Source organism: Nerophis ophidion, linkage group LG19, assembly GCF_033978795.1.
Source record: "Nerophis ophidion isolate RoL-2023_Sa linkage group LG19, RoL_Noph_v1.0, whole genome shotgun sequence".
Taxonomy (NCBI): Eukaryota; Metazoa; Chordata; class Actinopteri; order Syngnathiformes; family Syngnathidae; genus Nerophis; species Nerophis ophidion.
Genome location: NC_084629.1, coordinates 19,708,947 through 19,736,121, shown reverse-complemented (window position 1 = coordinate 19,736,121; position 27,175 = coordinate 19,708,947). Strand labels below are relative to the sequence as shown.

General features: G+C 38.4%; 1 protein-coding gene across 1 annotated transcript; it reads right to left on the bottom strand.

Annotated features, from left to right (window-relative positions):
- Positions 1–1,291: 1,291 nt before the first annotated feature.
- LOC133538132 (tumor necrosis factor-inducible gene 6 protein-like) lies at positions 1,292–25,644 on the bottom strand. Its single transcript, XM_061879473.1, has 6 exons — positions 25,471–25,644; positions 18,441–18,578; positions 17,870–18,031; positions 5,799–6,027; positions 1,625–1,665; positions 1,292–1,560 (listed from the first exon to the last, which is right to left on the bottom strand). The coding sequence occupies exons 1-6, from the start codon at positions 25,568–25,570 to the stop codon at positions 1,439–1,441; spliced, it is 792 nt and encodes a 263-aa protein (XP_061735457.1). The 5' UTR covers positions 25,571–25,644; the 3' UTR covers positions 1,292–1,438.
- Positions 25,645–27,175: the final 1,531 nt, after the last annotated feature.

Below are 27,175 nucleotides of genomic sequence, written 5' to 3'. Positions count from 1 at the left end.
AATATTTTTAAAAAATCTCACGTACCCCTTGGCATACCTTCAAGTACCCCCAGGAGTACGCGTACCCTCATTTGAGAACCACTGGTGTAGTTACCTGTGTTTATGTATAAAACATACTACATACTTGGCCAATAAATATGAATCGGATTCTGACACTGGTCCATGACACAAGACCACACTGTTTTTTCTCTACAGACCAATACGCAGTCTTGTCTTTAAATCCAACGTCCGGTTCCGATATCAGAATAAGAAATACAAATGTTTTTTTAATTGTATTTAATTTAAGTTGTATTGAATATAAAATTAAAACCTAGCCGGTTTGGGGTCTGGTGGTTGCTCTTTGACACTGATAGATAAATATAATTTTTAGTTGTTTAATTCCCATTCATTAAAAAAATTAAACGACTAAAACATACACTGACTTTCTCCAAATATTACTTAGAAAACATTTTGTTCATTATCACAAAATTTTGAGAGCTAATATTTTAAAATCAATGTATGTCAAAGACAAATTTAAGAATGTATCACTTCATTTGAATTTTTTCTCTTGAAGTTTTTTCCCTCGCAAATATTTTATTTTCATGCTTCGAATTTGTTTTATAATACAGTGATACCTCAACTCAAGATTGTTTTGAGATAATAGGTGTCTCTAACTCGTTGGTATGAAAAATATGAAAATTGCAATCGATCCCACCATTAGTTAGCGTAGCGTTACCATGAATTGATTAACGTGGACCCCAACTTAAACAAGTGGAAAAAGTTATTCGGGTGTTACCATTTAGTGGTCAATTGTACAGAATGTGTACTGTACTGTGCAATCCACTAATAAAAGTTTCAATCAATAAATCAAAAGGGGGTGTCGCTAACTTGGTGAAGCAGTTGGAGCGTAGCACCGCATATCTGCGCCATACTGAAGCAGCCAGGAACTTTGTAATAATATCAAACGGTGGACATTTATCCATGAAAAATTGAAAATACAGAGAAGCTGATGCTAGAAAGCGATACACGTGAGGTCCACTCTCCAAGGTAAATAATGTACATTATTATGATATAACTTGATAAAACTACTGTAGTTGTGTGTCCTACATTCTATTGTGTTGTTATTATAGAATATTTATTTTTAAAACTCATGTTGCATGTAGAAATGGTGTCTATGGGGGGGATGGGAGGTGGGCAAGCACTATTTGGATTAATTAATTGATTTCATTTCATTGCGTTTGAGGTTAGATGTTCTACTGTTCCGTGATAGTGTATTGACAAACCCCAACATGAATGATACATACAAACACACTTGTTTGGTTTTTGAGCGTTTTATATATTCATAGTTGTGCAGTTGACAATAATTGGCTGGTATTTTATTTTAATATAGCCGCAAAAGATGGAGGTCAAGTTTTGGCCCGACCAAGAAGTAGTCAATGCTGATATGTCCTGAAAGAGGTCAGTGGAAGTAGTCGGTGTAGTTCTGCAACAGTGCAGACGCGTCCAGAGCAAAGTATTGCAGCTGGAAGCCTGCGGCGGTGATCGACGCGTCCGACAGGAATTTGAGCGTCATCACATTTCCTGCGGAATGATAAGATCATAACAGGATTCCTTTACGTTTGTGCCGTGTGAAAGGAAGGCTCACCTGTGCTGATGATGTCTTCTGGTAGATAATCGCCACAAAACCTGATAGGAAAATATACATATTTGTTAAAGGCCTACTGAAACCCACTACTACCGACGACGCAGTCTGATAGTTTATATATCAATGATGAAATATTAACATTGCAACACATGCCAATACGGCCGGTTTAGTTTACTAAATTACAATTTTAAACTTCCCGCAGAGTTTCTTGTTGAAAACGTTGCGGAATGACGCGTGCGCGTGATGTCCCGGGTTGCAGGGGACAAATTAGCGCAGCACCACTTGCGACCAAAAGTCGTCTCTTTTCATCGCGCAATTACTCAGTATTCTGGACATCTGTGTTGCTGAATGTAACCTATACGTGCTACAAATCAATGCAATAAATATATATATGGGGTCTTATGGGCTAGGAACAGAAGACTAGTTTCAACTCGTAAAGAGAGGCAAAGCTTGAATTGTAGTTTGGTTGACACAGTGTATTAAAGAATTAGTGATGAACAGCAGATATATACACACACAATGAGTTGAATGGCCATTCAACATGAAAGTCATTTAAAGAGAAAAACACAAGTACTATATATATATATACAATTCCATTTAACTATTCAGTGTCTCTGGATCTTGTTTAAATCTCAGTTCAGATAGTTGTTCTTGGGGGAAAAAAAAGGATGGCAGTACAGTCCATGTGCTGCAGGTAAAGTGACAATTGTAAAGGGTTGGCTCGAGAGCCTCCTACCAGCCCAGACAGAGCAGGTGGTGAGGTTCCTGGCTGGAATCTTCCAAACTTGATCCTTGGACTAGGTGATTATTTTTCCTTAGCTCGCCATCAAAAAGAAAAGCCTATTGAGCTTCTACAGTCAAACACAGCTTAATGACAAAGAATCTTGCGCTGGAAGTCGGCTCTATAAAGTTACAAAATAGGCATGTAGTTTAAAAAACCGTCAGCACAATATTTCAGGTGAAAACAAGGTTTAAAACCTACCTCGAGCAGAAATGCAATCGATTTCTCATGTCCTGTCTCCTGGCTACTTCCTGCTATCGGCTTATAAGCACCACTAATCGGACCGCGGCGGACACGTGACAAAGGAGGAGTGCACCGAGTTGCCAAAGATTAACTACAGCAAGAGCATACCAGTCACTTCCGGCTACCGGTAAATACCTACAGCTGATTGGACTGTGGCGGTCACTTGACTAGGAAGTGCGCAAAGAGTAAATAGAAAGACTTAATAGTCTCCGCAAATGTATTTGACACCTGCGTTACACCCTCCCCCCTTAAGATGGCGCACCTCCGTGTGCACACTATATAATGTGAACGGGTAGTTCTAAGCTAGAGTTCTCTGCAGGGGGGCTACTAAGTATCTCACCATAGGCATCTGCTAGACTACGGAAAAGCGTCTGAACAACTGAAATAAAAGGATTACCCAACGTGGAATAACCAAATCGCTTAAGTGGTTGTCGCTGTCTTGAAGAACGACGAATAGCATCAGGCGCATCGAGAACTTCAGAGTCAAACACAACCGACTGGGTAAGGGCAGGGTCGCTAGACTCTGGGGATGTCTCTGTTTGGCCACTCTTCTCAGTTTCTCCATCCATTTGATCTTGTTCTCCAATTTCAGGTTCTTTAGCTGAAAAGAGAACAGGCTCATTGGATACAGGTAAGTGTGCATGATCTTCTCTCACAGATGGAGGCGGCGATGTGGCTGGATCAGCAGAGGACTTCCCTGGATCAGGCAAGTAGGGTTTCACAGGTTCCGTAAGTATACACTTTGGAGCTTTGTCAAGCAATGGTAGGATGCTTTTTTTAACAGTTAAGGTTTCAGGTGAAAGGCTTGCAAATAGAGGTAATTGGCAATCATCCTCATCTTCCGAATTGTCATGATTTTCACCAAGCGGTGTCTCTTGCTGCTGGCATCTGGTCACTGGCCTGCGAGGAGGCGTTGCTTCAGGAGACTTTTGGCAAGTATCACTCTGAAGAGACTCACAGGGCAGTAGAAGATCACAGTGAAGAGTTCGAGTTGGAGCGTTGTCATCCCTTTCTAGTCTCACTGTATATACTGGAAGGTCACCAGCACGGCTGAGAACGACATATACCTCACGCTCCCACTTAACCTCAAGTTTGAGCTTTCCTCGCAGTTTCACATTGCGAACTTAAACAGGACCACCAACATCTAAACTAGATGGGGTAACTCGTTTATCAAATCTTCTTTTATTGTGTTCTGCAGATTTCTCCGCATATCTAGCAGCAAGCTTGAAACTTTGCTCGAGCCGTGAACATAAATGCTCAACATACTGAGAATGTGATTTTGACTGCTTTCCTCGGACTGGAAGACTGAAAGCAAGATCAACTGGAAGGCGGGGTGAGCGACCAAACATTAATTCGTTGGGCGTGAATCCAGTTACATCATTCTTGGTACAATTGTACGCATGGCAGAGTGGTTTCACGTACTCTTTCCATCGCTTCTTCTGCTTGGGCTCCAAGGTTCCGAGCATACTTAATAGAGTTCGGTTAAAGCGCTCAACAGGGTTCCCTCGTGGGTGATATGGAGTAGTTCTTGTCTTAACAATACCAAAAATCTCACAGAGTTCTTTTATGAGCGTAGACTCAAAGTCTGGTCCTTGATCAGTATGCAGTTTCTCAGGTATCCCATAGTAAACTATGAAGTGTTCCCATAAGTAACGTGCAACGGTATGTGCTTTCTGATTAGGGGTAGGTAAAGCCACAGCAAACTTGGTAAAGTGATCTGTAAGAACTAGTATGTCTTTGGTGTTACTCTGGTCAGGTTCTAAAGATAAAAAATCCATACACACCAACTCAAGTGGCCGAGTGGTGGTAATATTAACCAAGGGTGAGGCTCTTTCTGGTGGGGATTTTCGTCGGAGACACAAGTCCTGATTTTGGTTTCAACATCTGTTGACATACATGGCCAAAAAAATCTAGAGCGTACCAGGTCTAGTGTTCGCTCAACACCTAAATGTCCCATGTCATTGTGAAGACTTTTCAGAACCAAGGCCCTCAACCCTTCAGGTAAAACGAGCTGGAAAAGTTCTTCATCTCTATCTTTCCTTCTTCTGTAGAGGACACCATCCACCAATTCCAAGCGGTTCAATTCTCGAAGAAGCAATGCCAATTCAGGAAGCTCGTGTCTCACTGTTGGAGATACATGCTCTCCCGTTTCCAACTGGTGAATGACATCTCGGATGGATTGATCATATCTCTGTTTCTCCCTGATTTCCTCAATAGAAACCGTCAGCACAATATTTCACAGTATTTGACACCTGCGTTACATGAATCTTTTGCAATTTGTTCATTTAATAAAGGAGAAGTCAAAGTAGAAAGATGGAGGTAGGAAGCTTTAGCCTTTAGCCACACAAACACACGGTGTTTCATTGTTAAAAATTCCCAGAGGTGAAGCTTTACTATGGATAAGAGCGGTCAAGCGAACATGGATCCCGACCACTTGTCAACCGGCAGCTTTTGGTAAGAAAATTGTGGTAAAAAGTCGCCTCTTACCGGAGATCAGCTGAGCTTGCGCCGTCCATGCAGCTGCCGTCGACTTCCCTCAGAAACTGGCGTCAAGACACCCGTGGACACACTCCTCCGACTATCAGGTACTATTTAATCTCACTAAAACACTAGCAACACAATAGAAAGATAAGGGATTTCCCAGAATTATCTTTGTAAATGTGTCTAAAAACATCTGAATCCATCCCAATGCTATCGCCTTTTTTTTTAACTTTATTTAAAAAAAAAAAAAAAAAAAACATTTTCTAGTCCTTCGCTATCAATATCATCATCCACAAATCTTTCATCCTCGTTCAAAATAATGGGGAAATTGTTGTTTTCTCGGTCTGAATAGCTCTTGCTGCTGGAGGCTTCCATTATAAACAATGTGAGGACGTGAGGAGCCCTCACCCTTGTGACGTCATCGTCTGCGACTTCCGGTAAAGGCAAGGCTTTATCATTAGCGACCAAAAGTTGCGAACTTTATCGTGGATGTTCTCTACTAAATCCCTTCAGCAAAAATATGGCAATATCGCGAAATGATCAAGTATGACACATAGAATGGACCTGCTATCCCCGTTTAAATAAGAAAATCTCATTTCAGTAGGCCTTTAACTTACGCTCTAAGTTAGGAGAAGAGCTCGGAGATCTTTGGCCACGCCCCCCTCTCACCTGCCAGCAAATCCGGACACGTCGTCGTAGCTGTCGTACACTTCCAGGTAGTCGGCCAAACAGGACGTGTCATCCTCCACGTCGAACTCCACGAAGTGCAGGAGGATCCTCTGGCCCAGACGCGCGCGGATGTGCCAGTAGCAGATCTGCTCGTCCTGGTAGTTCTCGGGGAACCCCGGAGACTGGATGACCTTCTGCTGGTCCGTCAAAACGCCGCCGCACTCTTTGGCTGCAAGACACCAAACATTGCGCTCAGCTGACAACTGCTGCCAAAAACTGGCAGCTGCAACGCCAGAGTTGTGGGTTTTACAGCGAATTACTTTAAATGGAAAAACTTTTTTTTAACGTAAAATCTATTTTCATTGTTTTTACAGGAAATTACTGTAACTAGAAAAACGTTTTTAAATGTATAATCTATTTTCATTGTGTTTACAGCAAATTACTGTAAATGGAAAAAAAAATTTAAACGTAAAATCTATTTTCATTGTGTTTACAGCAAATTACTGTAAATGGAAAAACATTTTTAAACGTAAAATCTATTTTCATTGTTTTTACAGCAAGTAGTAACGGTAAATGGAAAACCTTTTTTAATGTATAATCTAATTTCATTGTTTTTATAGCAAATTAGTAAGTGGAAACACTAAAAATGGGCCCTAGTGTGTGAATGTGAGTGTGAATGTTGTCTCTGTGTTGGCCCTGTGATGAGGTGGCGACTTGTCTAGGGTGAACCCTGCCTTCCGCCCGAATACAGCTGAGATAGGCTCCAGCACCCCCCGCGACCCCAAAAGGGACAACCGGTAGAAAATTGATGGATGGACGGATTATAGCAAATTACTGTAAATGGAAAATGTTTTTTTTAATGTAAAATCTATTCTCATAATTTTACAGCAAATGACTGTGAATGGAAAAAAACATTTTTCGACGTAAAATCTATTTTCATTGTTTTTCAGGAAATTACTGTATAATCTATTTTCATTGCTTTTACAGCAAATTAATGTGAATGGTAAAACATTTTGACATAAAATAATTTTTTGATTTTGCAGCGAATTACTGTAAATGGATTTAAAAAAAATGTTTTTACAGCGAGTTACAGTAAATGGAAAAACTTTTTGGTAGAGTCTATTTTCATTGTTTCTACAGCAAATTACTGTAAATGGAAGAACTTTTTTGGAAAATCTGTTTTCATCGTTTTTACTGCGAATTACTGTAAATGGAAAAAGTTCTTTGTAAAATTACTGTCAATGGGGAAAAAAATTGACGTAAAATCTATTTATATTGTTTTTATGGAAAATTACCTTAAATGGAAAAACATTTTTTATTGTAAAAATATTTTCCTTTTTTTTGCAGTGCTTTGCTTTTACTGCTTTACTCCTCTCTGAGCTGCAACTTTATCATGGTAGAGGAGTTTGCGTGTCCCAATGATCCTAGAAGCTATGTTGTCCGGGGGCATAAAGCCCCCTGGTAGGGTCTCCCAAGGCAAACAGGTTCTAGGTGAGGGATCAGACAAAGAGCAGCTCGAAGACCTTTATGAAGAGGAAAAATCATGGACCCAGATTTCCCTCGCCCGGACGCGGGTCACCGGGGCCCCCCTCTGGAGCCAGGCCCGGAGGTGGGGCACGATGGCGAGCGCCTAGTGGCCGGGCCTGTTCCCATGGGGCCCGGCCGGGCACAGCCCGAAGAGGCAACGTGGGTCACCCCTCCAATGGGCTCACCACCCATAGCAGGGGCCATAGAGGTCGGATGCAATGTGAGCTGGGCGGCAGCCGAAGGCAGGGCACTTGGCGGTCCGATCCTCGGCTACAGAAGCTAGCTCTTGGGACGTGGAACGTCACCTCACTGGGGGGGAAAGAGCCTGAGCTAGTGCGCGAAGTCGAGAAATTCCGGCTGGATATAGTCGGACTCACTTCGACGCACAGCAAAGGCTCTGGAACCACTTCTCTCGAGAGGGATTGGACCCTCTTCCACTCTGGCGTTGCCGGCAGTGAGAGGCGACGGGCTGGGGTGGCAATTCTTGTTTCTCCCCGGCTCAAAGCCTGTACGTTGGAGTTCAACCCGGTGGACGAAAGGGTAGCCTCCCTCCGCCTTCGGGTGGGGGGACGGGTCCTGACTGTTGTTTGTGCTTATGCACCAAACGGCAGTTCAGAGTACCCACCCTTTTTGGGAGCACTCGAGGGAGTACTGGAAAGTGCTTCCCCGGGTGATTCCCTTGTCCTACTGGGAGACTTCAACGCTCACGTTGGCAACGACAGTGAAACCTGGAGAGGCGTGATTGGGAAGAATGGCCGCCCGGATCTGAACCCGAGTGGTGTTTTGTTATTGGACTTTTGTGCTCGTCACAGTTTGTCCATAACAAACACCATGTTCAAACATAAGGGTGTCCATATGTGCACTTGGCACCAGGACACCCTAGGCTGCAGTTCCATGATCGACTTTGTAGTTGTGTCATCGGATTTGTGGCCTCATGTTTTGGACACTCGGGTGAAGAGAGGGGCGGAGCTTTCTACCGATCACCACCTGGTGGTGAGTTGGCTGCGATGGTGGGGGAGGATGCCGTACAGACCTGGGAGGCCCAAACGCATTGTAAGGGTCTGCTGGGAACGTCTGGCAGAGTCTCCTGTCAGACAAAGTTTCAATTCCCACCTCCGGAAGAACTTTGAACATGTCACGAGGGAGGTGCTGGACATTGAGTCCGAGTGGACCATGTTCCGCACCTCTATTGTCGAGGCGGGAGATCGGAGCTGTGGCCGCAAGGTAGTTTGGTGCCTGTCGGGGCGGCAATCCTAAAACCCCTTGGTGGACACCAGCTGTGAGGGATGCCGTCAAGCTGAAGAAGGAGTCCTATCGGGTCCTTTTGGCTCATAGGACTCCGGAGGCAGTGGACAGGTACCGACAGGCCAAGCGGTGTGCAGCTTCAGCGGTCGCGGAGGCAAAAACTCGGACATGGGAGGAGTTCGGGGAAACCATGGAAAACGACTTCCGGACGGCTTCGAAGCGATTCTAGACCACTATACGCCGCCTCAGGAAGGGGAAGCAGTGCACTATCAACACCGTGTATGGTGCGGATGGTGTTCTGCTGACCTCAACTGCGGATGTTGTGGATAGGTGGAAGGAATACTTCGAAGACCTCCTCAATCCCACCAACACGTCTTCCTATGAGGAAGCAGTGCCTGGGGAATCCGTGGTGGACTCTCCTATTTCTGGGGCTGAGGTCGCTGAGGTAGTTAAAAAGCTCCTCGGTGACAAGGCCCCAGGGGTGGACGAGATCCGCCTCGAGTTCCTTAAGGCTCTGGATGCTGTGGGGCTGTCTTGATTGACAAGACTTTGCAGCATCGCGTGGACATCAGGGGCGGTACCTCTGGATTGGCAGACCGGGGTGGTGGTTCCTCTCTTTAAGAAGGGGGACCGGAGGGTGTGTTCCAACTATCGTGGGATCACACTCCTCAGCCTTCCCGGTAAGGTTTATTCAGGTGTACTGGAGAGGAGGCTACGTCGGATAGTCGAACCTCGGATTCAGGAGGAACAGTGTGGTTTTCATCCTGGTCGTGGAACTGTGGACCAGGTCTATACTCTCGGCAGGGTTCTTGAGGGTGCATGGGAGTTTGCCCAACCAGTCTACATGTGCTTTGTGGACTTGGAGAGGCATTCGACCGTGTCCCTCGGGAAGTCCTGTGGGGAGTGCTCAGAGAGTATGGGGTATCGGACTGTCTTATTGTGGCGATCCGTTCCCTGTACAATCAGTGCCAGAGCTTGGTCCGCATTGCCGGCAGTAAGTCGAACACATTTCCAGTGAGGGTTGGACTCCCCCAAGGCTGTCCTTTGTCACCGATTCTGTACATAACTTTTATGGACAGAATTTCTAGGCGCAGTCAAGGCGTTGAGGGGTTCCGGTTTGGTAACCGCAGGATTAGGTCTCTGCTTTTTGCAGATGATGTGGTCCTGATGGCTTCATCTGACCGGGATCTTCAGCTCTCGCTGGATCGGTTCGCAGCCGAGTGTGAAGCGACCGGAATGAGAATCAGCACCTCCAAGTCCGAGTCCATGGTTCTCGCGCGGAAAAGGTGGAATGCCATCTCCGGGTTGGGGAGGAGACCCTGCCCCAAGTGGAGGAGTTCAAATACCTAGGAGTCTTGTTCACGAGTGAGGGAAGAGTGGATCGTGAGATCGACAGGCGGATCGGTGCGGCGTCTTCAGTAATGCGGACGTTGTACCGATCCGTTGTGGTGAAGAAGGAGCTGAGCCGGAAGGCAAAGCTCTCAATTTACCGGTCGATCTACGTTCCCATCCTCACCTACGGTCATGAGCTTTGGGTCATGACCGAAAGGATAAGATCACGGGTACAAGCGGCCGAAATGAGTTTCCTCCGCCGTGTGGCGGGGCTCTCCCTTAGAGATAGGGTGAGAAGCTCTGCCATCCGGGAGGAACTCAAAGTAAAGCCGCTGCTCCTTCACATCGAGAGGAGCCAGATGAGGTGGTTCGGGCATCTGGTCAGGATGCCACCCGAACGCCTCCCTAGGGAGGTGTTTAGGGCATGTCCAACCGGTAGGAGGCCACGGGGAAGACCCAGGACACGTTGGGAAGACTATGTCTCCCGGCTGGCCTGGGAACGCCTCGGGATCCCCCGGGAAGAGCTAGACGAAGTGGCTGGGAAGAGGGAAGTCTGGGTTTCTCTGCTTAGGCTGTTGCCCCCGCGACCCGACCTCGGATAAGCGGAAGATGATGGATGGATGGATGGATGGATGGATTTACTGTAAATCAAAAAATTATACCGGCTAATTATGGCGGCTGATCTGCCATTTTTTCAAGTCAAATCTATTGTCATAGTGTTTACAGTGTGTTACTGTAAATCAAAAAACGGTATTACTTTTATTTTTACGGTAAAATTATGACAACTGACCTGCCATTTTTTTTACAGCTACAGCCATAGAAGCACATTCAATATCTTTATTAACCAGAGGTAACAATCCAGTAAAATATGCAACAGAGCTAACAAACACAGCTGAGCTAATGCTACTCTCTCTGGCTGCCTCGCTGTCACATGTCACTTGGCAACAGTCACCACATTTTAAAAAGGCACACACTCTGCTTTTATGAAACGTCTTGCATATGCCAGATTTTTTTAAAGCAACGCAATATTACTGTACAAAGTAATTAAGTACATTTATTAAAAAGTAATCCCATTACTTATTTCATTTACTTTTTTGACAAAGTAACAGGTAACTATAATTAAATACACTTTAAAAAGTAGTTTTAAGTTTATCCATTCATGTTGCAACTGTATGCATGCAATATGTATTATTGATGCAGTACCAAACTAAAAACGAGTTTGTTACTACATTTGTCTTTTATATCCTCCTTTGTGTTTTTAATGTTCCTTTCTTGTTTTCATGTGTTTTTATATTTTGGCTTAAACCATTTGGAACTGCACATAGAAGTATGGCACTTTCCTGACTTTGGATTTTTTTCAATTTTGATCACATGTTTTTCGTAAACTTTTACATTGATTCAAAATCTTTTGTAAACTTTGAAGACAAAAAAAAAACCTTACTTTGTATACAAGTTCAAGACTTTCATACATTTTTAAAATGATTTAAAAACCTCCTAAAACTTTGAGGACGATTTTGAGTCTTTCGTAAATTTCAAAAACAATTTTGAGTCTTTTGTAAACTTTGAAGACAAGAAAAAACCTTACTTTGTATACAAGTTCAAGACTTTCATACATTTTTAAAAATGATTTAAAAACCTCCTAAAACTTTGAGCACGATTTTGAGTCTTTCGTAAATTTCCAAAACAATTTTGAGTCTTTCGTAAACTTTGAAGACAATTTTGAATCTTTTGTAGAGTTTGAAGACAATTAAAATATTTCGTAAACTTTGAAGACAGTTTGAAATTTTTTATAAGCTTTGGAGATGATTTTGAGCCTTTTGTAAAGTTTGAAGATTATTTAAGAATATCTTGTACACTTTAAAAATGATTCAAAATCTTTTATAAACTTTGAAGACAAATACAAATCTTAACATGGAATACAAGTTAAAAGCTATAATAAATGTTAAGAATTATTTAAAAACTTCCCAAAAAATTGTGGACGATTTCAAGTCTTTCATAAATTTTAAAAACAATTGAGTCTTTCGTAAAATTTGAAGACAATTTTGAATCTAATGTATACTTTGAAAATAATGGAAACATTTTGTAAACTTTAGACGGTTTGACATTTTATATAAACTTTGGAGATGACATGGAGCCTTTGGTCAACTTTGAAGATGATTTAAAGATATTTCGTACATTTTAAAAATGATTCAAAATATTTTATAAACTTTGAAGACAAATAAAAATCTTAATTTCGAATACAAGTTTGAGTTTATCATAAATTTTAAAAATTATGTTAAAACTTCCCAAAACTTTGAGTACGATTTCGAGTCTTTCGTAAATTTTGACAATTTTGAGGATGATCCAAAAATATCTTCTGTTTTAAAATAGATTTTAAATATTTTATAAACTTTGAAAACAAGTAAAAATCTTAATTTTGAATACAAGTTCGAGTTCATCATAAATTTTAAAAATTATTTTAAAACTTCCCAAAACTTTGAGTACGATTTCGAGTCTTCCGTAAATTTTTTAAATTTTGAGGATGATCCAAAAATATATTCTGTTTTAAAATAGATTTTAAATATTTTATAAACTTTGAAGACAAGTAAAAATCTTAACTTTGATTACAAATTCAAGTCTTTCATAAATTAAAAAAAATATTTTAAAACTTCCGAAAACTTTGTGGACGAATGAGTCTTGGTAAATTTTGAATACAATTTTGAGTCTTTTTGCAAACTTTGAAGACAATAAAAATATTTCGTAAACTTTGAAAATGGTTTGACATTTTTAATAAACTTTGGAGATGATGTCGAGCCTTTTCTAAACTTTGAAAATAAATTAAAAATATCTTGTACATTTTAAAAATTATTCAAAATATTTTATAAACTTTGAAGACAAGTAAGGATCTCAACTTTGAGTACAAGTTCAAGAGTTACATACATTTTAAGTTATTTTAAAACTTCCAAAAACTTAGTAGACCATTTTGAATTCTTTTGTAAATTTTGTCAATAATTTTGAGTTTTCTGTAAACTTTGAAGACAATTAGAATATTTCGTAAACTTTGAAGACAGTTTGACATTTTTCATAAATTTTGGAAATGATTTCGAGCCTCTTGTAAACTTTGAAGATAAATTAAAAGTATTTTGTACATTTGCAAAATGATTCAAAATTAAAAACTTTGAAGACAAGTAAAAATCTTAATTTTGTATACCAGTTCAAGTCTTTCATAAATTTGAAAAATTATTTAAAAACTTCCGAAAACTTTGAGGAAGATCTCAAGTCTATCGTAAATTTTGACAACAATTTTGAGTCTTTCGTAAACTTGGAAGACAATTTTGAATCTTTTGTATACTTTGAAGACAATTGAAATATTTTTGTAAACTTTGTAGACAGTTTGACATTTTTCATAAACTTTGGAGATAATTGAGTCTTTTGTAAACTTTGAAAACTATGATTTTTAAATATTTTGTAAGTTTTAAAATAAATTCTAAAACGTTTGTAAACTTTGAAGCCAAGCAAAAATCTTAACTTTGAATACAAGTTCAAGTCTTTCATAAATAAAAATAATTATTTAAAAACCTACGAAAACTTTAAGGACGATCTCAAGTCTTTCGTAGATTTCAAAACGGTTTTGAGTCTTTTGTAAACTTTGAAGACAATTTAAATATTTTTGAAACTTTGAAGACCGTTTGACATTTTTTTTAAAGTTTGGAGATGATCCCGAGTCTTTTGCAAAGTTTGAAGATGATTTTAAAATATTTGCTTAACTGTGAAGAACATTTGTCAACTTTGAAGACAACTTTGTGACTTTTGCGCTACATTGAATACTTGTTTGTGGACTTTTTAAATTGGCACTGCAACCACATAATCCCCCCGCTGTGGGATAAATGAAGTTTGTTACAGTTTGAGGCTGATCCGGATCAGCATCTGGTGTCAGGATTTTTTTTTTTTAAATGATTCCTCACTATCTTTCTTGTGTCTACTCTATTGTCCCCCAGGGGCTCTTCAAGCAAACGGATGACTCAGTGGTATCTGCTGAATATATTTGTAGGAAAAGGTGATGAGTCCCCAGCCGGAGAGCAGATTGCAGCTTCCAGTGCAGACGCTAAAAGTCAGCGCCTTGCCCTGAGGAGTGATTAAGCTCCCTCGTATCGTCTCCGGTGCTTGGCGTGCAACGCCGGTGGTCGTGGCGGCGACGACAACGTGCGTCTGTAAGGCGTCAGACGGCATGACCGGTCCTAATGTGTCATCACGGGACCACAGACAGCCATGACACGTCGACTGTTTTCTCTCACTCACCAATCTAAAATAAGTCTTTTGTTTTCTTTATGATCATTTTGATGATTACTTTCTGTGTTTTGGGACACATCAAAGAATGCAAAGGAACAGGTGAGACTTTGCTTCTTCAACGGCGTGTCAATGTTTTCCCAAGAAGTAAACTAAAACCAAAACTCGACCAATCGTTTCCTCTCAAAGACAATTTAGTTTCAAGTCTTTCTGGAAACACAACTCTAAAGACTCATTTGTAAACTTTGAGGATTATTTTTTTGGGTGTTTTGTAAACTTTGAAGGCAATTTCGACTTTATTGTAAACTTCAAAAACTATTTAGTTTTTCGTCAACTTTGAAGACAAGTTAAAATCTTTCCTAACTTAGAAGACATTTGATTCTTTTGTAAACTTTGAAGACGATTTAAAGTCTTTTTTGTAAGCTTTGAAGTTTTCAAAACTTTTGTAAACTTTCGAGACGATATAGAATATTTCATAAACTTTAAAGACACTTTAAAATATTTCCTTACTTCAAATACAATTTTGAGTCTTTTGTAAACTTTGAAGATGATTTTGATTCTTTCATAAACATTGAAGACAATTTTAAATATTTTCTGTAAACTTTAAAGACAATTTTCAGTCTTTGGTTAACCTTCAAAACAATATAAAATCTTTCGTAAACTTTGACGACAATATAAAGTCTTCAAAACAACTTTGAAGACAAGTTAAAATCTTTCCTAACTTCGAAGACTTTTGAGTCTTCTGTAAATTTTGAAGACGATTTAAAGTATTCTATGTAAGCTTTGAAAATTTCAAAACTTTTGTAAACTTCCAAGACGATATAAAAAATATTTGGCAAACTTAAAAGACAGTATAAAGTCCTATGTCAACTTTGAGGACAAGTTAAAATCTTTAATTTCGAGAACATAGGAGTTTTTCCTAAATCTTGAAGACGATTTCGAATATTTTGTGAACATTTTTTAGTTTTTGGTAAACTTTGAAGACAATTTCAAATATTTCTTAAACTTTGAAAACAATTTCAAATATGTTGGGAACTTTAAAGACAGGTTAAAATCTTTGAATTCGTAAACTTTGAATATAATTTGAATTTGTGAACTTTGAATACATTTGAGCCTTTTGTAAACTTTGAAGATGGTTTACGATATTTCATAAACTTTGAAGAAAATATAAAGTCCATTGGCAACTTTGTAGGCCAATAATCTTTCTTAACTTCAAATAGATTTTTGAGTCTTTTGTAAACTTTGAAAACGATTTAAGATGTTTCTTAAACTTTAAAAATAATTTGAAGTCCTTTGTCACATTGGAAGACAAGTTAAAATCTTTCTTAATATTAAAGACAATTTCAAAGTCTTTCGTTAGCTTTGGATAGGATTTAGAGTTGTTCGTTAACTTGGAATATATTTTTGAGTCTTTTGGAAACTTTGAGGATTTAAAGTCTTTTGCAAGCTTTGGAGATGATTTTGAGTCTTTTCTCAAAAAATTGTCGTACTCTGAAGATGATTTTGAGTTTTTTGTCAAAAAAATATTTGTCAACTTTAAAGACAATTTTGACTGTTTTCGTACACTTTCAACACAATTTGAACTATTCTGTCAACTTAAATGACTGGTTGAAGTATTTTCTTACCTTGATAATTTCAGGTCTGTCATAAACTTTGAAGAGGATTTAAAATATTTTAAAAATGTTTAGGACAAGTTAAAATCTTTCCCAACTTCAAATTTATTTTTGAGTCTTTTGTAAACTTTGTAGACCATTAAAAATATTTTTTGTAAACTTCGAAGATTTTCCAAACTTTTGTTATCTTTCAAGACATCATATTTAAGTTTTGAAAACACAACACTAGTATGTGAATGTGAGTGTGAATGTTGTCTGTCTGTGTTGGCCCTGTGATGAGGTGGCGACTTGTCCAGGGTTTACAGAGCCTTCCGCCCATGTGCAGTTGGGATAGGCTCCACCACTCCAAAAGGGACAAGCGGTAGAAAATGGATGGATGGATTTAAAATATTTTGTGAACTTTGAAGACATTTTTAACTTTTTTTGTAAACTTTGAAGATTATTTAAAATCTTTCTTAAACTTTGAAAATAATCTAAAATACGTTGTAAACATTGAAGCTAAATTAAAGTCCTTTGTCAACTTTAGAGACAGGTTAAAATCTTAACATTCAAGACAATTTCAAGTCTTTCAAGTCTCTGGTAAACTTAAAATATGATTTGAAGTTGTTTGTGAACTTCAAATACTTTTTTGAGTCTTTGGTAAACTTTGAAGATGATTTAAAAATATTTTGTAAACTTTGAAGAAAATATTAAGTCCAATGTCAACTTTGCAGACAAGTTAAAATCTTTCTTAACTTCGAGGACATTTACTAGTCTTTTGTCAACTTTGAAGACAATTTAAAGTCCTTTGTCAAATTCTAGGACAAGTTAAAATCTTCAATTTAGGACATTTTTGTGTTTTTTCTAAATTTTGAAGACGATATAAAATATTTTGTGAAATTTGAAGACATTTTTGACTTTTTTGTATACTTTGAAGACAATTTTAAATATTTCTTATTCTTTGAAAACAATTTAAAATATGTTGTAAACTTTGAAGACAATTTAGAGTTATTAGTCAATTTTAAAGAGGAGCTAAAATCTTAACATCTTAGAATCGTTTGTAAACTTTAAATATGATTTGAAGTTTTTGGATGTTCAAATACTTTTTTTGAGTCTTATGTACACTTTGAAGATGATTTAAAATATTTTGTAAACTTTGAAGAAAATATAAAGTCCATCGCCAACTTTGCAATTTATAATCTTTCTTAACTTTGAGGACATTTACGAGTCTTTTGTAAACTTGGAAGACAATTTAAAGTCCATTGTCAAATCTGAAGAAAAGTTCAAATATAATGTTAAAGAAAATGTCAAAGTTTTTCGTTAGCTTTGGATAGGATTTAAAATTGTTCGTTAACTTTGAAGATATTTTTGAGTCTTGCGTAAACTATAAAGATGATTGAAATTTTTTTTGCAAAGTTTGACAAATATTTTAAGTCTTTTGTAAAAAAAAACTAAACATTTTTATGTAAGCTTTAAAGACGATTTTGACTTTTGTACATTTTGAAGACGATATTAACTGTTTTGTCTACTTTAACGAGTTAAAATCTTTTTTTAACCCTGTCTGTCATAAACTTTGCAGAGGACTTAAAATCTTTCGAAAACTTTGAAGACAGTTGAATTCTTCAGAAACTTTAAAAATGATTTCAAATATTTTGTAAACTTTGAAGTCAAGTTAAAATCTTAACTTTAAATACAAGTTAAAGTTGTTCATACATTTTTAAAATGATTTAAAATCTTTCAAAAACTTTGAAGACAATTTCAAGTCTTTTGTAAATTGGGAAAAGTTGAGTTTTTCGTAAAATTTGAAGACCATTTAAAATCTTTTGTCAGCGTTGAAGACAATCTTGAGTCTTGTAAACTTGAAAACAATTCAAAATGTTCTTTCAACTTAACTATCAAGACAATTTTCAGTCTATTTTTTAAAATTTGAGAACTATTTAGCTAATTTGTTTTCATGAACATCAGCTAGTTTTTGGTGTAACCACAAAGCTAGCACATGTTTTCAAACAAACTGAAGATGTTTATAGGTCAATCACCACCAGACCAGGGAGGATACTTTGCTGCCCCCTATTGCAACGTTTGAAAAAGAAAACTTCTTGGTCGACTCACAGCTGGGGTTGTAGCAGTACGCGTCCCATCTCTCGCTTTTGTTGAACCTGTAGCCGTAATTGATTATGCCAACTTTTCCAAAGCCGCAGTTGGCGCCCGCCTTGACGATGGGGTAACCCACGCGGCCTTTATCGAACCACCCGGCGGCGCACACGTGGAAACCTAAACAACAACAAAAAAGCAAGCGTAATCATTCTTTCCCCACCGCACCCTGTGCAGAGGACCAGAACCTCCTAATGAGCGTAAGCAGACATATTGTGGAGTCAGTGTTCCCATTACAAGGAGCAGACCCCTGCCAAAAGCCAGACCTCCCGCTTTGACAAGGAGAACTGCTGACAGGTGATTGGTCGTATTCGTGGTACCAGAGTGGCTGGACTCCATCCCAGTGCCACGGGAGGGTGATGTCACCCACCCGAGAAGGTGTTAACGCTTTTAAACCACTCCAGGGATGTCTTCAAAATGGCGTAACATTTACATTGATTTCATTTTTTGCCTGCGACTTAGTGCCTCCAAATGAACATGAAAAGGTTAACAGCATTCCAGGGTCCTAACTGCCTCCAGATTCTCATACCTATTTGTCTGGCGGCCTCAAGCTGCTCGTAAGTGGCCAGAGACCCGCCCTCGTATTTGCACACGGCTTTGGCCTCATTGTACGTCAGCTGGTATCGGCCTTTGCGAGACTCCCGGTGGTAAACTCCTGCGGCTTGTTCTGTCAAACAGAGAAGACAATTCAACTTTAACATTTATTCTACAAGCTAACATACTTCATTTTGTTTTTTAACTTGTAACAAACCTAACATAGATGTTTTGTAAACATACAGACTATTTCATCTGCAAGCGAACATACTTAATTTTGTATTTTAACTTGCACCAAATCTAACATAGATGTTTTGTAAACACACAGACTATTTAATCTACAAACTAACATATGTGATTTTGTATTTTAACGAATGCAGCTGAGATAGGCTCCAGCAGCCCCCCGCGATCCCAAAAAAGGGACAAGCGGTAGAAAAATGGATGGATGGAACTTGTAACAAATCTAATGTAGATTATTTCGTAAACATACAGACTATTTCATTTACAAGCTAACATATGTGATATTGTATATTAACTTGTAGCAAATCTAACGTGAATGTTTTCGTAAACATACAGACTATCTTATCTAGAAACGAATGTACGCATGTTTGTATTTTAATTTGTAACACATCTATCCATCCATCCATCCATCTATCCATCCATCTTTTCCGCTTATCCGAGGTCGGGTCGCAGGGGCAGCAGCCTAAGCAGTGAAGCCCAGCCTTCCCTCTCCCCAGCCACTTCGTCCAGCTCCTCCCGCGGGATCCTGAGGCGTTCCCAGGCCAGCCGGGAGAAATAGTACTCCCAACGTGTTCTGGGTCTTCCCGATGGCCTCCTACCGGTCGGACGTGCCCGTTGGGTGGCATCCTGACCAGACGCCCGAACCACCTCATCTGGCTCCTCTCGATGTGGAGGAGCAGCGGCTTTACTTTGAGTTCCTCCCGGCTGACAGAGCTCTTTACTCTATCTCTAAGGAAGAGCCCCACCACCCGGCAGAGGAAGCTCATTTCGCCCGCTTGTACCCGTGATCTTGTCCTTTCGGTCATAACCCAAAGCTTATGACCATAGGTGAGGATGGGAACGTAGATCGACCGGTAAATTGAGAGCTTTGCCTTTGCCTGTTCCACGAACAGGACGAAAACCACACTGTTCCTCCTGAATCCGAGGTTCGACTATCTGGTGTAGCCTCTTCTCCAGTACACCTGAATAGACCTTACCGGGAAGGCTGAGGAGTGTGATGACACGATAGTTGGAACACACCCTCCGGTTCCCCTTCATAAAGAGAGGAACCACCAGCCCGGTCTGCCAATCCAGACGTACCGCCCCCGATGTCCACACGAGGTTTCAGAGTCTTTTCAACCAAGACAGCACCACAGCATCTAGAGCCTTAAGGAACTACGGCGGATCTCATCCACCCCCGGGGCCTTACCACAGAGGAGCTTTTTAACTACCTTGCCAACCTGAGTCCCAGAAATAGGAGAGCCCACCACAGATTCCCCAGGCACCGCTTCCTCATAGGAAGACGTGGTTGTAGGATTGAGGATGTCTTCAAATTATTCCCTCCACCGATCCACAACATCTGCAGTCGAAGTCAGCAGAACACCATCGTCATCATACAAGGTTTTGAGATTGCACTGCTTACCCTTACTGAGGTGGCGGATGGTGGTCCAGAATTGTTTTGAATCCGTCTGGAAGTCGTTTTCCATGACTTCCCAGACCTCCTCCCATCTCCAAATTTTTGCCTCTGCGACCGCTGAAGCCGCACACCGCTTGGCCTGTCGGTACCTGTCTGCTGCTTCCGGAGTCCTAGGAGCCAAAAGAGCCCGATAGGACTCTTTCTTCAGCTTGACGGCTTCCCTCACCTAGGTTCTAGGATTACCGCAACGACAGGCACCAACCACCTTGCGGCCACAGCTCCAATCGGCCGCCTCGATAATAGAGGTACGAAACATCATCCACTCAGACTCAATGTCCAGCGCCTCCCTTGGGACATGTTCAAAGTTCTTCCGGAGGCGGGAATTGAAACTCTCTCTGACAGAAGACTCTGCCAGGCATTCCCAGGAAACCCTCACAATGCAATTGGGCCTGACAGGTCTGTCCGGCATCCTCCCCCACCATCGCAGCCAACTCACCACCAGGTGGTGATCGGTAGAAAGGTCCGCCCCTCTCTTCACCCGAGTGTCCAAAACATGAGGCCGCAAATCCGATGACACAACTACAAAGTCGATCATGGAACTGCGGCCTAGGGTGTCCTGGTGCCAAGTGCACATGTGGACACCCTTATTTTTGAACATGGTGTTTGTTGTGGACAATCTTTGACGAGCACAAAAGTTCAATAACAAAACACCACTCGGGTTCAGATCCGGGCGGCCATTCTTCCCAATCACGCCTCTCCAGGTGTCACTGTCGTTACCAACATGAGCGTTGAAGTACCCCAGAAGAACGAGGGAATCACCCGGGGGAGCACTCTCCAGTACTCTCTCGAGTGAATCCAAAAAGGGTGGGTACTCTGAGCTGACGCTTGGCGCGTAAGCGCAAACAACAGTCACTCAGTATTCTTCTTCCTCCAAACACGACGAGTTGAGTTTATACCAGAATGGATACATGGATGATACAGCAGAGGATTGGGAGAATGTCATGTGGTCATATGAAACCAAAATATAACTTTTTGGTATAAACTCAACTCGTCGTGTTTGGAGGAAGAATACTGAGTTGCATCCCAAGAACACCATACCTACTGTGAAGCACGGGGGTGGAAACATCATGCTTTGGGGCTGTTTTTCTGCTAAGGGGACAGGACGATTGATCCGTGTTAAGGAAAAAATAAATGGGGCCATGTATCGTGAGATTTTGAGCCAAAAACTCCTTCCATCAGTGAGAGCTTTGAATGGTTGACCAAATACTTATTTTCCACCATAATTTACAAATAAATTCTTTAAAATTCCTACAATGTGAATTTCTGTTTTTTTTTTTCACATTCTGTCTCTCACAGTTGAAGTGTACCTATGATGAAAATTACAGACCGCTGTCATCATTTTAAGTGGGAGAACTTGCACAATCGGTGGCTGACTAAATACTTTTTTGCCCCACTGTATGATCTGATATATCACTAAGCTTTAGAACTGTGTTGTAAAAATCTCCTTCCATGTCTGTCCCTGACACCCGCATTTCAGGCTGGCCGCTCTGGAAACACTCTGTGGAAACGCTCCCCACCCACACTGCTTGGTGCCTCGTCTGAGCTGCTGTGATTTAGATGACCATAGTAACTAATTAGATCACCATAGTAACTAGTATATAATGCAAAAGCGCAGATTCCAACCACTGAAATACTTTGTATTGTTCAAGACTTAGGGTAATTTGAAAACATCACTGCACATCATAATGGCAGCTTCAATTTCCATCTTAAAGATCTAAAAAATTCTTTGGGAAGGCTCGGCAGACCAGATTAAAAAGCTTAATGGGCCGCATGTGGCCCCCCCAGGTCTGATCTATAACCTAATAAATGTGTTTTTGTAATTTAACTGTGTTTACAAAAACACAGATCTAGCGTAGATGTTTTAATAAACATCAACACCAGATCCAGATGCAAATATTCATGTTTTTATAATGTAACCTTTACATAATCTGATAGTCTGCCTCAATCTTTAAGGAATTCCAAAGGGTATTTAATGGAACAAAAAATGTGCAATATGTTCATTGAAGACTCCAAAAATCAGTAATAACGTAAGTTAGCTCAAAGACTAAATCGTAAGTTCGGTACTTCGGTTCATCAAAGATTCTAAATTTTTTGGTAGGATTTCCCAAGACTTAGTCATATATAGGCCAATGAAGAGTTATGACCAGGAACAGGAACATGGTGACGAGACACACCCTACTCTGAATGAACTATGAACCTGAAATGAAGTGAACTGTTTTATTGCTGACTTTGCTCCATCTTAACGAGCAGCTTGTTCTCTGGCCTCCTCCAAGGGGAGTCTTCACGCATGCTTGACTAGCAGACATGCTAGGCTACGCTCCATAATATTTGGCGGTCATGGCGACACGACACCGTACATTAAGAACGTACGATCAGGTTATTAATAGCCTTTCTCCCAGGTGTGCTCACGTTTACCTGTCACTTCCAAGACACCAACGCTCCGTTTTGATCGACATTGTCAGACTGGCATTCTCGTGACTATTACATCTTTCTCATATGTTTACTGTTTTTTCATGCAATAAGTCATTTAAGTAGTAGAAACAGCAAAGTACTTGTTCAGACTAGAAGAACAACAGCAATAATAATAAGTAGGACTTCCTTCTACCGAGTTGTTTTTGTATAAATAAGTAGACTTTCAAAAAAAGTTTGTATTTTTACACTAAAAATAAGTCCGGCAGCATAGTCGTCGTAACTTTACTGTAAAAATAAACGTGGGATCATTTTTCTATTTACAATAATTTGGTGAAGAAAATGACCCTAGGTTAAGGAAAATTGCGTCTCGGTCTAAATAATTAATTGTAAAAATACAAATGGTACTACTTTTTCTAAATTCACAGTAAAGTACTGTAAAACCATAGATTTAATGGGAAAAAAAACAAATACTAGCAGCTATTTTTACTTCAAAAATAATTCTAGCGTTTTTCAATTTACAATAATTCAGTGTACAAAACACTGTACATTTTTCGATAAACTGGCAACTAAGATGATTTTTAACCATAAGTCTAAATATTTTTTTGCAGTATATTATTTCCTGTCACAGAGATGGTTAATAGTGAACAAGTACACAGATTTTACGCTGAAAAGCTGTCAGGTCAGTAACATTGGCACTGTTTTCCATTTACATTACTTTGGTGTAAAAACAACCTTACATTTATGGTAAAATTCTAGCGACCGAGCTGCCAATTATTTTTTTACTGTAAAATCTACAGATTTGATTTAAGATTGTAATTTTTTTAGTCTTTCGTAAACTTTGAAAAGCATTTATAAAACTTTTAAGTAGATGTATAATCTTTTGCAAACTTTGAAGACAATTTGAGTGTTTTGTAAAAAATATTTCGTAACCTTTAAAGATGATTTTGAATGTTTCGTAAACTTTTACATCTGTTTTAATTGTTGTCAACTTTAGCAACAAGTTAGTCTTTCTTAACTTTGACAATTTCAAGTCAGTCATAAACTTTGAAGACAATTTCAGGTTTTTGTAAAAAATCTTTCTTAATCTTTGAAGACGATTTTGAGTCTTTTGTAGACTTTAAAAACAATTTAAAATATTAACTTTCAAGACAGTTTCAGGTATTTTCTAAATTGTAAAGATTAATTAAACACTTTGTAGTTATTTGTAAATATTGAAGAGGATTTGAATTTTATTTTGTTGCAAGGGTTAAATATGATTCAAAATATTAGACCTGTTAAAATCTTAACTTTTAAAACGAGTTCAAGTCTTTCATGAATTTTGAAAATGATTTAAAACCTTTCAAAAACTTTAAAGACGATTGTTAGTCTTCTATTTACAGTAATGCACTTTAAAACAATCCCCATAGATTTAACAGTTAAAAAAAAAAAAAAAAAATGTTACTTTAAAAATAATAACGGTACTGTTTTTAAATTTACAATAATTCTCTGTAAAAATAAACACAGTCAATTTTACGTTAAACAACTGATTTTTACCATTAATCTACAGATTTTTTTTTAGAGTATCTTATTTCCTTCCACAAAAACAACAACCAGATTTTCCAATAAAAAACTGTCAGGTCGGTAAGGTTGGCACCGTTTTCCATTTACAGTAATTCGGTGTAAAAATGACCATAAAGTTTATGGTAAAATTCCGGCGACTGAGCTGCTAGTTTGTTTTTGTACTGTAAAATTTACAGATTGTATTTGGTACAATATATAATTTTTTTTTTTAAGTATTTGTGAGTTTTTTGTAAACCTTGAAAATTATTTATAATCTCTAGCAAACTTTGAAGACGACTTTGAGTGTTTTGTAAAAAAACGTACTTTGTAAACTTAAGCGACGATTTTGAATGTTTTGTAAATTTTGACGCCAACTCTGTCAACTGGAACAACAACAAAAAGTATTTCTTAACATTGACAATTTCAAGTCTGTCATAAACTTCCAAGACGATTTTGAGTTTTTGGAAAAAAAATATCTTGTAAATCTAAAAAAAATCTTAACTTTGAATAGAAGTTCAAGTCTTTCATACATTTTGAAAATGACTTAAAATCTTTCAAAAACCTGGTCTTTCGTGAATTGTGAAGACAATTTTGAGTTATTCGTAAAATTAGAAGACACTTTAAAATCTTTTATCAACTTTGAAGACAATTTTAGGTCTCTATTTACAGTAATGTACTTTAAAAACAACCACCATAGATTTACCCCCCACCCCCCCACCCCCCCCACCCACCCCCCCCGCCCAAAACGGCAGCTCTGTCACCATAATTTTACTTTAAAAAGAACAATGGTATGTTATTTAAATTTACAATAACTCTGTGTAAAAAAACAAAACACTGTAAATTTTACGACAAAGATAATTTTTACCATGAACCTACAGATTTTTTGGAGTACCTTATTTCCTTTCACAAAGATGTAACTACACTGTAAAACAACAACTAAATTTTACAATAAAAAACTGTCAGGTCAGTAACATTGGCACCGTTTTCCATTTACATTAATTTGGTGTAAAAACAACCATAACATTCATTGTAAAATTCTAGCGACTGAACTGCCAGTTTAGTTTTTACTGTGTTATTTAATTCCGCAAAAATGTTTTTTATTAGTGAATTTATATATATATATATATCTATATATATATATATATATATATATATATATATATCTATATATAGATATATAGATATATATATAGATATATATATATATATATATATTACATGGTATATAAAAATGAGTAAGTATAAATAGAATGGGTTTAAATAAGTATTGTAACTTTCTTCCACAAATAAGAATTGGTAGTATTATTTTCTTCCATAAAGATAAATAAATAGTATTACATGACCTTTAACGATGTGTTAATACTATCATTTGCCTTACCAAGCCATATGGAGTTGTGAAATATCCCGTTCCTGAAGCCCCATGTGTTTGCTTCTTTGAGCAGGAAGCCCAGCGTCCACAAAAGAGCCAGAAGATGCATCCCGCAGCTGCTCCCAACGTGTGTGTGCGTGTGTGTCTCCAAAGTGTGTGTGAGAGAGAATGTGGGCCTTCACATCGCACCGCCGGCCCCAATTTATGCTGTTGTGGGGAGGAGGAGATGGCGGAAGAGGAGGGCAGTGATTGGAGTGAAGACTAATGAACTGTAAGTACTTCCATTACTGAAAAAGATACATCATGCAATACTTCAAGTTGCATGGAAAACATGCTTTTGTCAGGGTATGTGGAATTGAAAAATTATATATATATATATATATATATATATATATATATATATATATATATATATATATATATATATATATATACACATATATATATATATATATACATATATATATATATATATATTTCTCTATATATATATTTGTATGTATATATATGTATATGTATGTATATATATATATATACATATACATATATATGTATGTGTGTATACTGTATGTAAGTATACGTGTATGTATGTATATATATATATATATATACATACATGTATGTATATGTATATACATACATATAAACAAATATATACACATAAATATGTACACATGTATGCATTTACACATACATATATATATTCATATATATACACATATATACATACATATATACATGTACATATATATACATATACATATCTATATATATATACATATATATACATATGCATACACATACATATATATACATATATATACATATACATATATATATATATATATATACATATACAGATATATATATATATATATATATATACATATACATATACATATATATATATATATAGAGAGAGAGAGAGAGAGAGAGAGAGAGATACTGCGATGAGGTTGAGACTTGTCCAAGGTGTAAACCACCTTCAGCCCATATGTAGCTGAGATAGGCACCAGCGCCCCCCGCGACCCCAAAGGGCATAAGCGGTAGAAAATGGATGAAGATATATATATATATATATATATATATATATATACGTATATATATATATATAATGTTTTCTGGAGTGTTTTTTTGAAGTATATAATCCTACTCACTGTTCCTCAGTGTTCTTATGATAATAGCTTTTATTGAAACCCAGAACTATTGATAACATTTTGAAAGGACTGTATATTAAGTGCTTGTAAAGTGGTAATAAAGTCATTATTAAATATGTGACAATCATTCATTAATGACACCTACATCGATCATCTCGGACGTCACCAAGTTGTCACGGAAGAACAAATCATACAAAGAATGATTTCAGACGCTGGGATTATTGCTCACGTGTCGGCCGGCTGGCGTAGAGAAGGTCAACGTCGTCAACCGTAAAAGTCACAAGATGACTTCCAGATCTGGGCGGAAAGGCGGCGTGCCCGTCTCACCCTCAGGGCGTCTCCCCCCTGGTGGAGCCCACACATGGAAAGTTAGCATCATCACATTTCAACTAGACACTCCTGCTTTAGCTCATTCCAGGACCTTTTTAGGTCACACTGATAGGTGTGTCATGAACCTTGAAAGATGACATCATCATGTGTGCCATCATGTGTGACATCATGTGTGACATGATCACCTACTAGAAACTTCTCCATTCAGGGCTCAGTAATAATAATAT

Coding starts and splice junctions, on each gene's coding strand:
- LOC133538132 (XM_061879473.1), bottom strand. CDS start 25,570: ATGCATCTTCTGGCTCTTTTGTGGACGCTGGGCTTCCTGCTCAAAGAA. Junction 18,032..18,440: donor TGAGGCCGCCAGACAAATAG/GTATGAGAATCT, acceptor GTTGTTGTTTAG/GTTTCCACGTGTGCGCCGCC. Junction 1,561..1,624: donor AGAAGACATCATCAGCACAG/GTGAGCCTTCCT, acceptor ATCATTCCGCAG/GAAATGTGATGACGCTCAAA.